This window comes from Asparagus officinalis, chromosome 5 (genome assembly GCF_001876935.1).
Source record: "Asparagus officinalis chromosome 5, Aspof.V1, whole genome shotgun sequence".
In the NCBI taxonomy this organism is placed as follows: Eukaryota; Viridiplantae; Streptophyta; class Magnoliopsida; order Asparagales; family Asparagaceae; genus Asparagus; species Asparagus officinalis.
This window is the reverse complement of record NC_033798.1, coordinates 107,135,923-107,151,831: the sequence shown is the minus strand read 5'-3', so window position 1 is coordinate 107,151,831 and position 15,909 is coordinate 107,135,923. Positions and strand designations below refer to the sequence as shown.

General features: G+C 37.2%; 2 protein-coding genes across 2 annotated transcripts; both read left to right on the top strand.

Annotated features, from left to right (window-relative positions):
• On the top strand, nucleotides 454-3,087 carry LOC109840560 (pentatricopeptide repeat-containing protein At2g22070-like). Its single transcript, XM_020409253.1, is given in 3 exon segments — nucleotides 454-2,309; nucleotides 2,312-2,517; nucleotides 2,733-3,087. Coding segments are annotated over 3 exon segments (2,034 nt in total). The 5' UTR covers nucleotides 454-487; the 3' UTR covers nucleotides 2,739-3,087.
• LOC109840561 (cysteine-rich receptor-like protein kinase 3) lies at nucleotides 5,428-13,540 on the top strand. Its single transcript, XM_020409254.1, is given in 12 exon segments — nucleotides 5,428-5,506; nucleotides 6,024-6,866; nucleotides 6,869-7,057; nucleotides 8,569-8,685; nucleotides 11,752-11,817; nucleotides 11,820-11,887; nucleotides 11,961-12,053; nucleotides 12,056-12,173; nucleotides 12,474-12,603; nucleotides 12,605-12,691; nucleotides 12,837-12,987; nucleotides 13,188-13,540. Coding segments are annotated over 11 exon segments (1,830 nt in total). The 5' UTR covers nucleotides 5,428-5,506; nucleotides 6,024-6,280; the 3' UTR covers nucleotides 13,413-13,540.

The following is a 15,909-nucleotide window of genomic DNA, read 5'->3' as shown; positions in this document are numbered from 1 at the left end:
AGTTGCAAATAAACCTTGGGGAGTTATTCACAATCTCTGAAACATTCTGGAGTTTTTAACAAAAAATCAATGGGGCTATTTGCAAAAGTTCAGTGGTTATGTGCAATTTCTGAAATATTAAAGCTCTTTCTGAAAGTACTAGGGGTTCTTAGCAAAGCATAAGGTCTAATGCATAATTTCTTTATTGTTAGGTACTATCCAAATATCCAATATAAAACAAGGGGTTACTTGCATAAATGATCAGGGGTTACTTACACTTTCTAAATTAGTCAGGGGTTTTTTTTAAGAAATAAAAGAAGTAATTTGCAAAAAAGTTCAGGTTGTTATTTGCAGCATCTGATATCAGGAGTAATTTGCAATTCCCCAGCCTGCCAGGGGTTTATCTTAGAAATATAGTCTGGGTGTTTTTGGCAAGGAAATTACCGTTAACTCCTGCGCGAGACTCGGTTCCCTCTCGAATCCTTTCGATAACAGAAAACTGGTGGTCATGCCCCTCTCCATTTCAATCCCACCTCCCGCGAAAACCATCACCTCTCTCCTCCTCCGATTCTCCAAAACCCACCTCCCGATCCTCACTGCTTATTTAATCCAAGCCCAAATCATCAAATCCAAGAGCAACTCTGACCCCTTCGCCTACAATGTCATAATCTCTTCTTTCCTTGCTTCCAACCAACTCGAGAGCGCCCGCAAACTGTTCGAAGAAATGCCCGAGAGAAATATCGTCACATATACCACAATTGTCGATGCCCATATGAAATGTGGACTCGTCAGTGATGCCCTTATCTATTTTAGGAGAAACCCATTTCAATCGGTGATATCTTACACCGCGGTTATAAATGGGTTGGTACGAAATGGGCTAGGGTTGCGAGCTTTATTGCTTTTCAAGGAAATGCTTTGCGATGGATTGATGCCCAATGAGATAACATTCACAACCATAATCAGGGCTTGTATAATCTCTGCATATGATCATGTATACATGTTGCCTATGGGGAAATCTATTGTCGGGTTGATTGTGAAGACTAATTTCGAGAAGCATGTGTCTGTTTGCAATTCATTGATCACCATGTTCTCAAAGATGAGGGAAGTTGATAATGCAAAGAGAGTCTTTGATGAGATGATCGTGAGGGACGTTATTTCTTGGACTGCCCTTCTTGATTTTTATTTCGAGGTGGGGGACTTGAAAGAAGCGCGCCAAGTCTTTGATTCAATGCCAGAAAGAAATGAGATCTCTTGGAGCACAATGATCGCGAGGCTAAGCCAGAATGATGAGTCTCTGGAGGCTTTGAGATTCTTTTATCGGATGGTTCATGATGGATATAAGCCTAATGTATCATGCTTTGCAAGTGTGCTCAGTGCGTCTGCTAGCTCTACGAGCTTGCAATTTGGCAGTAATGTGCATTCTCTTGTAGTGAAATTTGGGATGGAAAATGATAATTTTGTTGCTAGCTCACTGATTGATATGTACTCAAAATGTAGGAAGTCTCAATATGGACGCCAAGTCTTTGACTTTGTTTTAGATAAGAATATTGTTGTGTGGAACACAATGTTAGGGGGCTATAGCTTTGATGGGAGAGTAGAGGATGCCGAGGATATTTTTGAACAAATGCCTGCGAGAAATATAGTTTCATGGAATGCTATGATATCAGGCTATGATCTAAATGAACGGTATGGGAAAGTTTTGGAGACATTTGATGCCATGTTATTCTCAGGACAGGTGCCTATGGGGATGACCTTCTCAAGTGTTATCCATTCTTGTGCCAATTTGCCATCACTGGAGAAAGGCAAGAATCTTCATGGGAAAATTTTGAAGCTAGGGTTAGAAAATGAAGTGTTTGTCGGCACTTCACTGCTGGATATGTACTCCAAATCTGGAGATGTTGAAAGCTCAAAGAAAATATTCTCCAAAATGCCTCAGAAAAATGAGGTATCTTGGACCGCTATGATCCAAGGGCTTGCAGACTCTGGATGTGTCAATGAATCAATTGAATTATTTGAGCGAATGAAAGAAACAAACATCATTCCTACTGAAACAATGTTCCTATCAATTCTCTTTGCTTGTTCTCACTGTGGATTGTTGGATAGAGGACTCCATTACTTTGAATCAATGAAGAAAGAGTATGGAATTTTTCCAAATGAGAGGCATTATACTTGTATGGTGGATTTATTATCTCGAGCTGGGCTCTTGAGAGAAGCCGAAGAGTTCATTGGAAGGATGCCAGTTGAACCTGAAGCTAACACATGGGCAGCATTATTAAGTGGTTCTTGTACTTTTCGTAATGAGGAAATTGGTGAGAGAGCAGCTAAGAAGTTGTTATTTCGAATTTATATGCTTCAGTTGGGAGATGGAAGAAAGCTGCAAAGGTGAGGAGATTGATGAGGAAAGCAGGAATTAAGAAGGGGGGAGGAAGCAGTTGGATTCAGATTAGAGATAGGTTTCATCCATTCTATTCTTGGAATGCTGACCACATAGAGTCCTTGGAGATATATGGGGTATTGGAGCTCTTGATGTCAGAAATGGTAATGTTTTGATCAGAAAGAGTACAATGCAAGTATAGAAAATGCTCCATTCTTTGCGTTCTTCTTGTTGGACCTTGCTCATTCTCCCCAAGAACTCAGATTCCTACATTTGATACCTTGTAATATCTATTTGTTATAAAGTATAACACAGCCTACTCACAGAGTTACAAACAAGTTCTACCTACACACAACTAACATACCATATCATTTTCTAGGCTTAGAACCAGGAGAAACTTTTATTGTTTTCTCTCTTTCGTATCAAGCATGAGCTACGCTGGAGAAATTAGTATAAAGCAGAGAAGCTCAAAGGTGAGGCATGGAGTCTGGAGGGAATTTCTTCTTCAGAATTATAATTCTCGTCAACGTAAGAAGAAAGGTCAATAGTAAGTGACTTTTCTCTTTGCAGCTTGGCTTCATATACTTCTTTTTTCCAGCAGAATTGAGTTTTTGACTTCCGGCCTATCATTGTGAGTTAATCATTTTGAACTTCACAATCATTGCCTCTTTCATGCAAACAGCAGCAAGTTTTCATTTGCTGAATGCCTCCTGTAATATTTTGCAATGATCAATGCATGCGACCGTATATTGTGGTTTACTTTCTTGCTGATACCTTTTCTTCTTAGAGAACCCAAGCATAGCAACTACACTGCTTTGATTATATGGAGAAACACACTTGTCAAAAAAATGCCTGTAGATTAAATTAAGAAAATGCAATATAATCCAGTATATATCTTGCACATCCTTGTGGTCTTGTTAAACTAAAGCATGCCTTTTGACATGGCTATTCTTCTTCTATAGATAGCCTCTTCTACTATCAGTATGGCTTTAGTTGGTACTCAAGGATACAATTTTTCCAGAGAACTCGCGAAAGCTGTTGCTCGCTTGTGAGGTAAAGTATTCCAAATCATCCAAACACATTGATGAAGTTTATGTTCACAATCAGTAACAATATCCGTCTTTACTTCGCCAACCCATCTAGTTTACTCTTAGAATGGTAATCTCCTTAATTCTGTGCATGATTTTGAGAACTTTCAAAGATTTTTCATAAGTAGTATGGTTCTAAAATTAGACTATTGAAAATGGCTGCAGTATGGCGAATACAGGATTGTATCTGCAATAGAAAGTGAAGCTTACTATGTTGCAGTAGTGTTTGGACTAATGATGAAACAGGTGGGAACTTGGAACAGGTGGCAGTAGTGTTGATTTTGTGATATTTTGTTTGAAATAAAAGTTTCTTTTGTGAGCTACTTGAGATGGCGATGGTTAGAAAATTACCATTCAAGTTCTTTGGACTCAGTCACGGCTGACTGATAGATTGTTAAGGAAAAGAAACGGTAGGATCTATGAAGCACGGACACGCATAACATGAAGCTGTGTCGTGTCGTGTCCGTGTCGGACACACGTGTCGAACACACGTATCCTATATATTTTTTAGGATTTGCCTCGTGTCGGCGTGTCGGATGGCCGTGTCGGATCCGTGTCCGTGCTACATAGGGTAGGATAAGCATAATCTTTCAATGCTGCAAAATCAACCATAATTGTGTAATGTAATGTAGTAATAAAATCTAACTTTATTTCACTGAACCCAACCCAACCTGAGCATTGCTTGGGTTGGGCAATACATTATTGAATCCCCAAACCTACTTTACTCGTGCTTGAACCTGAGCTGACCCAGTGTAAGCCCAGATTGGCTTTTGGGTGAGCTAGTCAGGCTTGTGCATTAAGAGGTGTGATAATTAAAAGTGTTTTTTACCCCCGTGGTTGTGTGCTTTCTTACCTGCAATAATTGAAGCTTCAGGCAATCAGCCATGTAAACAGTCCAGCTACAGCTTCCCACCAACTAAAACCTAACTAAATTCAATACAGAAAATAAAGGGAGGACAAAAGAAATCATGCCCAGAGTTTGAAAGCTGCAATCATGCAAATTCTGTGCATGATTTTGAGAACTTTCAAAGATTTTTCATAAGTAGTATGGTTCTAAAATTAGACTATTGAAAATGGCTGCAGTATGGCGAATACAGGATTGTATCTGCAATAGAAAGTGAAGCTTACTATGTTGCAGTAGTGTTTGGACTAATGATGAAACAGGTGGGAACTTGGAACAGGTGGCAGTAGTGTTGATTTTGTGATATTTTGTTTGAAATAAAAGTTTCTTTTGTGAGCTACTTGAGATGGCGATGGTTAGAAAATTACCATTCAAGTTCTTTGGACTCAGTCACGGCTGACTGATAGATTGTTAAGGAAAAGAAACGGTAGGATCTATGAAGCACGGACACGCATAACATGAAGCTGTGTCGTGTCGTGTCCGTGTCGGACACACGTGTCGAACACACGTATCCTATATATTTTTTAGGATTTGCCTCGTGTCGGCGTGTCGGATGGCCGTGTCGGATCCGTGTCCGTGCTACATAGGGTAGGATAAGCATAATCTTTCAATGCTGCAAAATCAACCATAATTGTGTAATGTAATGTAGTAATAAAATCTAACTTTATTTCACTGAACCCAACCCAACCTGAGCATTGCTTGGGTTGGGCAATACATTATTGAATCCCCAAACCTACTTTACTCGTGCTTGAACCTGAGCTGACCCAGTGTAAGCCCAGATTGGCTTTTGGGTGAGCTAGTCAGGCTTGTGCATTAAGAGGTGTGATAATTAAAAGTGTTTTTTACCCCCGTGGTTGTGTGCTTTCTTACCTGCAATAATTGAAGCTTCAGGCAATCAGCCATGTAAACAGTCCAGCTACAGCTTCCCACCAACTAAAACCTAACTAAATTCAATACAGAAAATAAAGGGAGGACAAAAGAAATCATGCCCAGAGTTTGAAAGCTGCAATCATGCAAAAAGTTGAATTCTGTCTTCTCTTCAAACTGTCCATTAAAAGGCAAAAACATAGAGTAGATAACTCCCTTATTTTCTTTACAAGCTCCTTTGAAACAGGCAGAGTACTGCTCCTGATCATTCTTATCAATTTTCTGTCAGCTAACAAGGTCAGTTGAATTACTCTGTGTGAGGGGATTTTCTTTGGTCTTCATAATGAGTTAAGTTGCGATTTTTTGTCGGACAAGTCTTCTTTTATAATCTCATGGAAACGGGTTTTGGAAATGAGTTGTTTCTTATTAATCCCCCCCACCCACCCACCCACCCATTAATATAAGATCACAATGTGCCATTTTATAGATGATTAAAGATCGGTTCTTTAATTGGACAAACTTCTGTTTGCTTAAATATTAGAAAAACAGACAATTTTTTCATAGGTTGAGAGTTGAAAGCCAAGAGCTTTGTTTGAGTGGAAAGGATAAGATTTTGAAAGGAGAAGATTTCAAGAGAATTGTGATTCTTTTTTGGTTAAAACAATATCTGTACCAGTCTTCTTATGCTTCATTTTTCCCGCTTTTTGATGATAAAATGCCTTGTCTTATTTATAGATTTATTATAAATTAGTGTCTTGCAAATGATGTTTGTTCTTTGTCGTATGTAAACCAAACTGTTTTATTTGCCATGCAGTTGATGAGATAATGTGCACAAGAATCATAAATTTGAAAAGGAGAATCTAAGTCTTCTGCTGAAAGAAGTAACATTTGCACAGAGTTATTAACTTCGACGAGCTTAATATAATGGCTGTGGTCTCAGTTTCTAATATCCCATAAGGTTCTCAAGGGAACTAGTCTTTGGGTTCTTTATTGAATTATTAAAAAAGATTGCAAGGATTTCAACAAAGACACGATATCATAGGCAATTCAAAAACTTGGATTCTAACGATCATGTTCATGTTCTTGACCTTGTGGAACACTGCAATGGGAGATCCAAGAACAACTGTCGCGGGTCAATTTTGCAACAATGCCAGAGCAGTTTCAGGTGCTTTACTAGCCAACAATTTTGTTCCTGCAATGGATAATTTGAGTACCCTAGTAAGCGCAAATGGATATGGGACAACAGTTGTTGGCAAATGTCCAAATGAAGTCTTTGCTCTTGGTCAGTGTTTAGAAAACTTAGGAACAGTTGTTGGCAAAGGTCCAAATGCAGTCTTTGCTCTTGGTCAGTGTTTAGAAGACTTAGGTTCTATCGATGGCAAACTGTGTTTCTCTGAAATAATATCCCAACTACCTAAATGTTATCCAAACTGAGGTGGTAAAATTTCTCTTGATGGGTGCTTTGTTAGATATGAGAATCATTCATTCTTCAATGAGGTGTTTGATTCAAAAGATAAAAATGTTTGCTCTTTTAGTGAAAATGCTTCAAACACACAAAATTTTCATGAAGCTGTCAGAGAGGTTGTTGGTAATGTGTCATCTGAAGCTCGAAAGAACAAGGGATTTGCTGTTGGCTCCGCCTCGAATATTAATTTAACAGTTATTCACTTGCTCAATCTTGGGAGAACATGGGAAAGGAATGATGTAACTTTTGTCTTAATGTTGCAGCTTCTTCGATTGTGTCATGTCTTCCGGGAACAGAAGGCCGGGCACTTTATGCTGGTTTTTACATGAGGTACTCAACTGAGCTTTTCTGGAATGTAGATCAGAACACGTCGAGCTCTAATGGTATGTTCAAACCGATAAATTCATTATCTTCATCAACTAGAACTGTATTTTGAAATCTCTTGTTTCATTATGATTCTTCTTTCATAGGTCATGGAAGTTATGCATGTTTATGGAATTTATACATTTCAATGTGAGAAATGGTCATGTATTCCCACCACACATTGAATGTGCAGAACTCCCTTTACGTAACAAGGAAAATGAGTTGTCTAGTGAGTCCTCCTATGTGATTAGAACTGTCTATATCATAACCTGGCAATTTTCGTAATTGTATTCTTGAGTCCTGAGTTTCCACTTGTTAACTTATTAGTTAATCTACATCTTGATCACTTACGAGAACAACAAATTTGATAGTGTCATTCTTCCTTTTTCGCTCTGCCCCTTTGTTCTTTGGGTCAATTGTTATCTTTTTCTTCTTTCCTTTCTTCATTGTCGAGAACTTATGATCATTTATTAGTGATGCAGAACAAGACGTTAAGGGATTATTAATGCAATTTGAATCCAAGCAAACAAGGAATGAGATCTATAGTTATCACAATAATGAGAATAATAATTATGAATTCCTAACAATCTATAGCAATGCAAAACTAATCAGTGGAAACTATGATTGTGGTTAGAATTCACTTGAGGGATAAAAATTCATATCCAAACCATATAAAACCTATATTTAAATATGAAATTAATTAGATTCCTCGACAATCAATTGTGATCTTGCACAGGAACTGATAACAGTCGATTCAACTACTCAGATTGACTCTAACAAGTACCTGAGAACACAAGACAACCATATCAATAAATAATATAAAATCAGTGTAATCAAATCTGTAGGGAGACAAGCTGAGTGGGTGAGAAATGCTTCTAATGTCAGCGAGGACCTTGTTAACTGGAGTCGAGGTCGTCGAGGTCAGGTTGGGGCTGCCGCAGGCTGAATATGTTGGCTGCAGGCCGAATGATCTGCGATGGCAGTGGCTGGTTGCTTTGGGCGTGATTGCAAACTTATGATGGCGAATGTACAGTAATTCTGAAGTTACTGTTCACTTGAGAACAGATGAGGACTTTTGTTGGCTTGAGTTTAGGGTTAATTTGGTGAATTGCTGAGGTTATAGATGGATATAAGATGGACGGGTAACTTACATGCCTTAGATGGAACTGCAACTCACATGCAAAATAGATGACAACTCACATGTCAAAATTTCTCTCACATAAAGCATCGTTTCTCAAAATTCATAAATCATCGTCTGCCTCTTTCAAGAGAGATGCAAGTATTTATAAGAAAAGAAAACTGATCCCGGAGATAACAAATAATATCAAAACTGAAAATATTATCCAAACTAATCCTAAAGCAAAGATCAAATGATCCCTAAAATAGAAATCTTATCCAAACACGCCGATAATCCATCAAACAAATCATCTAACTTAAAGATAAAATCTTGTCTAAAGAAATCTGCAGCTGTATCTGCAGCTGATCCCTATCAATTAGGCTTGCTTCACTTATGAAAGACTTCAATACTCAGGGAAAAGCAATATCTTGTGGATTATACTTCTCTCTTCGCTTGGTGGCTTTTTGTTGATAAATGGTATTATTGTGGTTTGGAGGAAAGATGACTTCCATGGTAATAAGGGGCTGTTTGGTTTGTTTTAAAACCCCGTGGAAAACTATTATTTCGCCTCCACGTCGGTTTTTTCTCCTCTACGTCTGATTTTTGGTTTCCGCTGATTTTTTTCTCTGATTTGTTTCGCTAGGGCTATAAGAGAGAAACCGAAGCACATATCACCTCCACGTCGGGTTTTTTCCTCTCCCCCATTTCCTTCCCCAACCGAGTGAAATCGACGAAAACTTAGTCACGTCGGATTTTTTTCTTCCTCGTTGATTTCTTCGGTGAGCTAGAGTTACCTCCTTCGCATCGCACCCGCCAGAAACTCCCGCGACCTTCTTTGTCCATGTATTTGAAGAAATTAGAGGGAGGGGCTCTGATCTTTGCCGACGCTGTTCATATCTGAGGTTTTTGTTATTTTCAGATTATTCCAAAATCAAGGTAAAAATCGTACTCGCATCTCTCTCTTTATAAGACCTAACAATTGGGCGAAATTTTTTGGAGTTACTGCATCTAAGCTTCGAGCTTGTAGGTTTGATCTCTGCTCCTTTATTCTTCTTTCTTTTTTTTGGGGGGGGGTCAATTTTGTGTTTTTGTTGTTTGATTTGGTTAAAATCGATGAGATTGGAGCTCAGATTAAGCTAAAATGATGGAATAGTTTGATTTTAAATTGATGATTAAAGGTAGTTTTTAAGGGTCAAAATCAGTTTAGCTAGTGAAATTGAAGCTTGAGCCAATGATTATGGAGCAATTAGCTCATTTTTTTTAATTATTGATGTTGTTTTTATGAACACGGGTTACCCTAATTAGATTTTTGAAGAGAAATGGGACAGATAATTTTTTCTCGCTCAATGAAATTAAACATTCAAAAACTAAAAGTTTTGTAATTTTATATGCAAACTTCTACAATAATTCTCCATTTCAGGAGACTATGATAGTGCCCCTATTGCCTAGTTTATATCAAGTCTTATTGATCTTTCTTTCTATTGAAATTCAACCACATATGTCATTATTTTAGAAAGTGATAATTGATATTAGAAATCTGGCTCATGGCTATATGTTCATTATATCAATGAACACATGCCGATTTAATAGTTTTCTTTCTATTAAAGCAGAGAAAAGGGTCGTGACTTAAAAACAATCAAAACGACAATGTCCAATATAATGTCCAACTGTGAAACTATTTGATAATTATTCATTTATTTGTTTCAAAGTTTTCCCTGTTACAATATTGTTTCAAAGTATCAAATAGTTTACTTTGCATATGTTCATTATATCAGGCAAAACTTGGCAGTTATACAATGTAATGTCCAACTGTGAAACTATCTGTAACCCTTTTATCATGTCCAATGTAATGTCCAACTGTGAAACTAAATGATGATTGTCAAAATTTCTGAAATTAGCAACCAAATACAATATCTTTTTGAAATGGCACTGGATGGCTAACAACGATGATATTGACCAAGTTTTGAGCCTATTGCTCTGGGTATTTTGAGCAGTAAGTTTTCATGAAACGAGTTTACATTGGTGACTATTTACTTGTAGGCTATGATGATTGTCAAATTTTCTGAGATTAGCAATCAAGTGCAATATCTTTTAAAATTGCACCGGATGGCTAACAATGATGATATTGATTCAGTTCTGAGCCCATTTCACTAATTTCCTTAGTGATTTTGTGTGCAAACTCATGTTATATTTAAGTTTGTGGGTATTTGTGGGCTATTCATATGGTTTTCATATGACAAGTCGTATATAGCATTTGTGTGCATTTATGGGCATTTGTGAGCATGTTTGTGTTCAAGTTCTATTTGTGCATTTTTCTGGTTGTGTTGTGGAGCCTGGTTGTTTTTCTGGGATGTTTGTGTTCAGGTGGTGTTTTTATGGGATGTGGAGCCTGGTTGTTTTTCTGGGATGTTTGTGTTCAGGTGGTGCTTGTATTAGAAAGTGAAGCATGGTTATTTTTCTAGGATGTTTGTGTTCAGGTGGTGCTTTTCTGGGATGTGAAGCCTGATTTTTTTTCAGATCTCATTTGTGCTCGTCGCCAAGCTCCCGTGGCTGTTTTTTCGTATTATGCTGATTCGAGCTTGTTTAGCTCTATGTTGTTGGGTTTTTTGTTGCTATTTGTGCTCGTTGTAGAGCTCCCGTGGCTGTTTTTTCTTACTATGCTGATTTGAGCTTGTTTAGCTCTATGTTGTTGGGTTTTGGTTGCTATTTGTGTTCGTCGTCGAGCTCTCGTGTTCAATGTAGGCTATGATGATTGTCAATTTTTTTGAGATTAGCAACTTGCAATATCTATTGATATTGCACTGGATTGCTAACAATGATGATATTGAACAAGGTCTGAGCCCACAGCCATAATTCACATATACATGTGGCTAATTTAGGTACGTATTTCATAAATTTATGAATAATCAGGTTATTGCAAGTCTCGTTTAATTTTTCACAAATTAACAGGTTTCGTGTGATTTTTTCATCTCAAACAGGTATATATCTCAAACAGGTATATATTTTAGGTCAAATCAGGTACGCAGTTCATAGTAATTGATTCTTGTTATTTCAGGTTTCGTATAATTTCTTTAATACAAACTAAAATTTTTAATGAATTCGGGATATTATTATTTGTTTATGTTACTTTCGCACTTTTATATGATTAAGATTACCCGCACTTTTATGTTACTTTCCCATAACAAGCACAAATAAATTTGTCTATAGTGGGATGGTAATCTTAGCATGGTGACCATAAACATTTTTCCCTATCCTACAAACTTCAAAACCAACCAAACACAAGAAAAATGAGAAATGTCAAATCAACAAAAGTTCTCTCTTTTTTTCCATGCGAACCAAACACAAGAAAAGTAAATACATTGGTTTCTCACCTCTTTTTATGTGCGAACCAAACCGAAACAATCTATTTTTTGGAAAAGTTTGGAAAACTCAAAACTAGCATTTCTTTACATAGAATTGCATTTCCCTATATCTAGGAAACGAACCAAACAGCCCCTAAAAAGAATGGTGCTCTTGGAGGTAAACATAAAAGATATAACCATGAATACGGAAAGACTTATGTAGTCTCATAGTCATGACTATTCAAACTTCTTGCAGATTTCTCTGGGCCAGGATTACCCGCGACTGTTTCTCAATCAAAATTGAGTTTCAGATATGAGGAGCTCAAAAGGCTACTAGGAACTTTTGCCCATCAAATAGAATTGGTCAGGGGAGCCATGGGACTGTTTACAAGGTACAAAAATGACTAATGCAATATAGGAATTCAAGATCATTCTTATGGGTTTTTGGGCTTACCTTAATTATAGGCTGTTCTTTCTGATGGAAAAGAAGTTGCCGTAAAGAGACTGTTCCTTAACACAAGACAGTGGGTTGATCAGTTTTTCAATGAAGTTAATCTGTGATAAATCAAGTTCGTCACAAAAATCTAGTCAAGCTGCTTGGTTGTAGTGTAGATGGCCCTGAGAATTTGCTTGTATACGAGTACTACCACAACCGGAGCCTAGACCTGTTCATATTTGGTGAGTTGATGCTCATTTTCATTGACTAATTGCTTCATTTTCAAGAGAGATTGTCCTTTCAAGTGTATTATTCTGTATGTTTTGCATCTTTTCTATAGTAAGCATATATAGAAGGTTATTAAATTTTCAACCTACTCATAAAACCAAAGCATTAACATTTTTCTTATGGTATTACGACTTCTGGTATTATGTTTTTTCCCCTGTTTTCCATTTTAGCCTAGTTATGCATTTCTCTGATCAAGAAGTACTGCTGAGTGTCCCTGTTAGATTTCCTTGATAAAGTTGGACATAACTTTGCAGGTGAGAACCATAATAAGCATTTAAACTGGCAGCTGAGGTTTGATATTATTAGAGGAGTTGCAGAAGGACTATCTTATCTCCATGAAGAATCTGAAACTCGAATCATTCATCGAGACATAAAGGCCAGTAATGTTTAAGCCCAAAATAACAGATTTTGGACTTGCAAGATCTTTCTCTCAGGACCAAACTCATCTTAGCACTGGAATAGCTGGAACACTGTAAGCCATCCTAAAATTGTTTGTAATATGGAATCGCATAGATCTGATGAATAAAAATTATTTGTTAACAGTTAAACCGAATTGTTAACTACTTGAGGAATAAAATTGATGATAAAATAATACTGATGTGCTGAGGTGGATGCAGGGGTTATTTAGCTCCAGAATATATCGTGCATGGGCATCTCACAGAAAAAGCAAATGTATGCAGCTACGGCATGCTGATTTTTGAAATCGTGGGCGGTAAAAGATGCAGCAATCTGTTAGGATCTCAGCCCAGGCGTTCGCTTTTTGCAAAGGTGATTTTAGCTTCTCTCTTGACTGATTGCAAAACTTGATGTATTCTGATACTAAGCTAATTTCTTTACATGTTTGCATCTTTGAGTTATGTTGAAATTTATATTAGCTTATGAGTTCAACCATTTAACTGCGTATCACCCTGTTTAATGCATCTATTTTCTCATTTGTTCACCTGCTGCTGATATGGAACCATTACAAGGCTGGCACGGTAGTAGAAATTATAGATGAAATTATTTACGAGGAAAATATAAAAGAAGGGATCATCCATGTTGTACACATTGGATTATCCTGTACTCAAGCCAATCCACAGAGCCGATCAACAATGGCAAAGGTAGCGGAGCTGCTGAGAAGCCGCAGAATTGAAATGGAGCTTGTTTTGAGTGACCCTCCATTTACAGGGATTTCTGTGGAAAGTATACCATGATGTGCAGGTTAATATGCTTTTTGTGATTTATTATTGTCACTTGAGCAGTGTGATAATGTTCGATTATTTATATGATGTTTTCGTATTGATTTTGACATGCTCTTTGGATGATAAGTGAAGAGGTAATGTGTTATCATATACCTTTCGATTATTTCTCTTCAAATGCATGGTAGCCTTAATTTTATCATACACCTTTCTATTATGGTGCTAACGCTGGTGACTTTTATTTACACACTTATGTTATGGACCATGATAGTAATGATTTTTCAAAATATACCCTTTTGAAGTGTGTTGATTTACCCCACCACAGAACTTTATAGTTTGATATGATTCATTCTAAAGCTGCGTAGTGACTTACGAACAGTCTGGTATTGCTCGAGCTTCTAATAATTTGCTTATAAAAATAACTTATAGAAACAACTTATATACACTATTGAAAATAGCAATTTGGTAATCAGAATATCAAAAACTACTTAAAAACTAGTCAATGTTTTTGGAAGAACTATGCTTAATGATCATTATTAAAACATGCAAGGAATATATGGTATATAAACTTAAAAATGCAGAAGCTACTTTAAAAAGCATACCCAGGTTGCTTCTAAAAGCACCCTATTAAACACAAAAAGGTTCAATAAATATGTCAGAAGAGATTTCATCAAACACCGTTATTGGCTATTTCCTGAAAGGAAAAAAAAGCAAAAGCATCCTAAAAAACCAACACCAAACTCATCCTTAATTGTTGTCCATTTTTAATAGCAAAGGGTTAGGAGCCTCGCTGTGATGTCGACCTTTTTTAAATTACGTTTATTAAATCTCAAAAACAAAAAGATTTCAGGCTGGAATATCTAAGAGAAAGAATTTAATTTTATAATTGAAATACTGTCTCTTTTTATTTATGGATATCAAGATAAATTATATTTCTTATTAGGAAAAAATGCTTCCAGCCCTTAAAACCAAAGAAAACGTGCTTCCCCCTCCCATGACTTTTTTAACAGGTGCTTTGCCCTCAAAAATAAACTTTTTGTTCTTTGAGCCCCCAAACACAAAACTCAAGAGATTAAAATACATGAAGACTATAATACCCTTCTCTCTCATGATGTTACTGTGATGATTTCAACTAGGTTTTGGGGGTAAATTTTTCTAGTTTCCTCCAAAATTTTTCAACAGCATCGACATCGACGGCGTCGACATCGGCGATGAAAATTTGGGAAGGAGAGATGCGAGAGTAGCTGCTTCCAGATGTCGCTGCATTACCCATGGTACACGCGCGTGCAGTATGAGGCGATGCCGGAGTGGGAGCTGGACTACCTCCTCAGGAGCTACAGGCTGACCATTGCCAACAACGTCAACGATGGTGGGAAATTTTTTGGGCTTTCTCCCGAAGCAATTAATGATGTTTTTTTAAGTGAAGAAATTTTCTACGGAACTGATGGTGGGAAATTTTTGCTTGGAGCTGATGATGACTATAATATTCTACAAACCTTACTCCGCTAGTATTTGAATTTTAATTTGTTTTGAGGACATCTTAAGCAAAGCAAACCTCGGAAGCCTTGAAAGAGGCCTACAACGGCAGCGGGGCGGAGTTGGTTGTGAAGGATAGGGTCGATTGTTAAGGTTATGGGTTGTGAAGATTACGCGTTGGTTGTTAATGTTAGGGTCGGTTGTTAAGGTTACGGGTTGGTTATTAATGTTACGGGTCGATTGTTAAGGTTAAGGGTTCATTGTTAAGGTTACAAGTCGGTTGTTAAAGTTATGGTCGGTTGTTAAGGTTATGGGTTGTGAAGGTTATGCGTTGGTTGTTAAGATTACGGCTCGATTGTTAAGATTACGGGTCGGTTGTTAAGGTTATGGGTCGGTTGTTAAGGTTATGGGTTGGTTGTGTAGGTTACATGTTGGGATTTATTTTGAGTGACATGAATAATTTGGGCCACTTGGCCTAGTGGTAAAGTTTGGAAGGTTGGACAAGAGGTTAGGGGTTCAAACCCCTACAACCACAATATATATTTAAAGGTATTTGATGGGCCTTAGGGCTCTTGGGCTCTTTGAAATCTAAACATGTTTTTAGAATATTCGTTGTTAAGGATAAGGATTGGTTGTGAATGTTACATGTTGGTTGTGAAGGTTACGCGTTGGTTATTAATGTTACAGATTTATTGTTAAGGTTACGGGTTTGTTGTTAAGGATAAGCATTGATTGTGAAGGATAAGTGTTGGTTGTGAAGGTTATGGGTTGGTTGTGAAGTCTTTAAATTCTAAAAATATTTTTAGAATATTCGTTGTTAAGGATAAGGATTAGTTGTGAAGGTTACGGTTCGGTTGTTAAAATTACGCGTCGGTTGTTAAGGTTAAGAGTTGGTTGTAAAGGATAAGCGTTGGTTGTGAAGGTTACGGGTTGGTTGTGAAGTCTTTGAATTCTAAAAATATTTTTATAATATTCGTTGTTAAGGATAAGAGTTGGTTGTGAAGGTTACGCATTGGGGTTACGGGTTGGTTGTTAA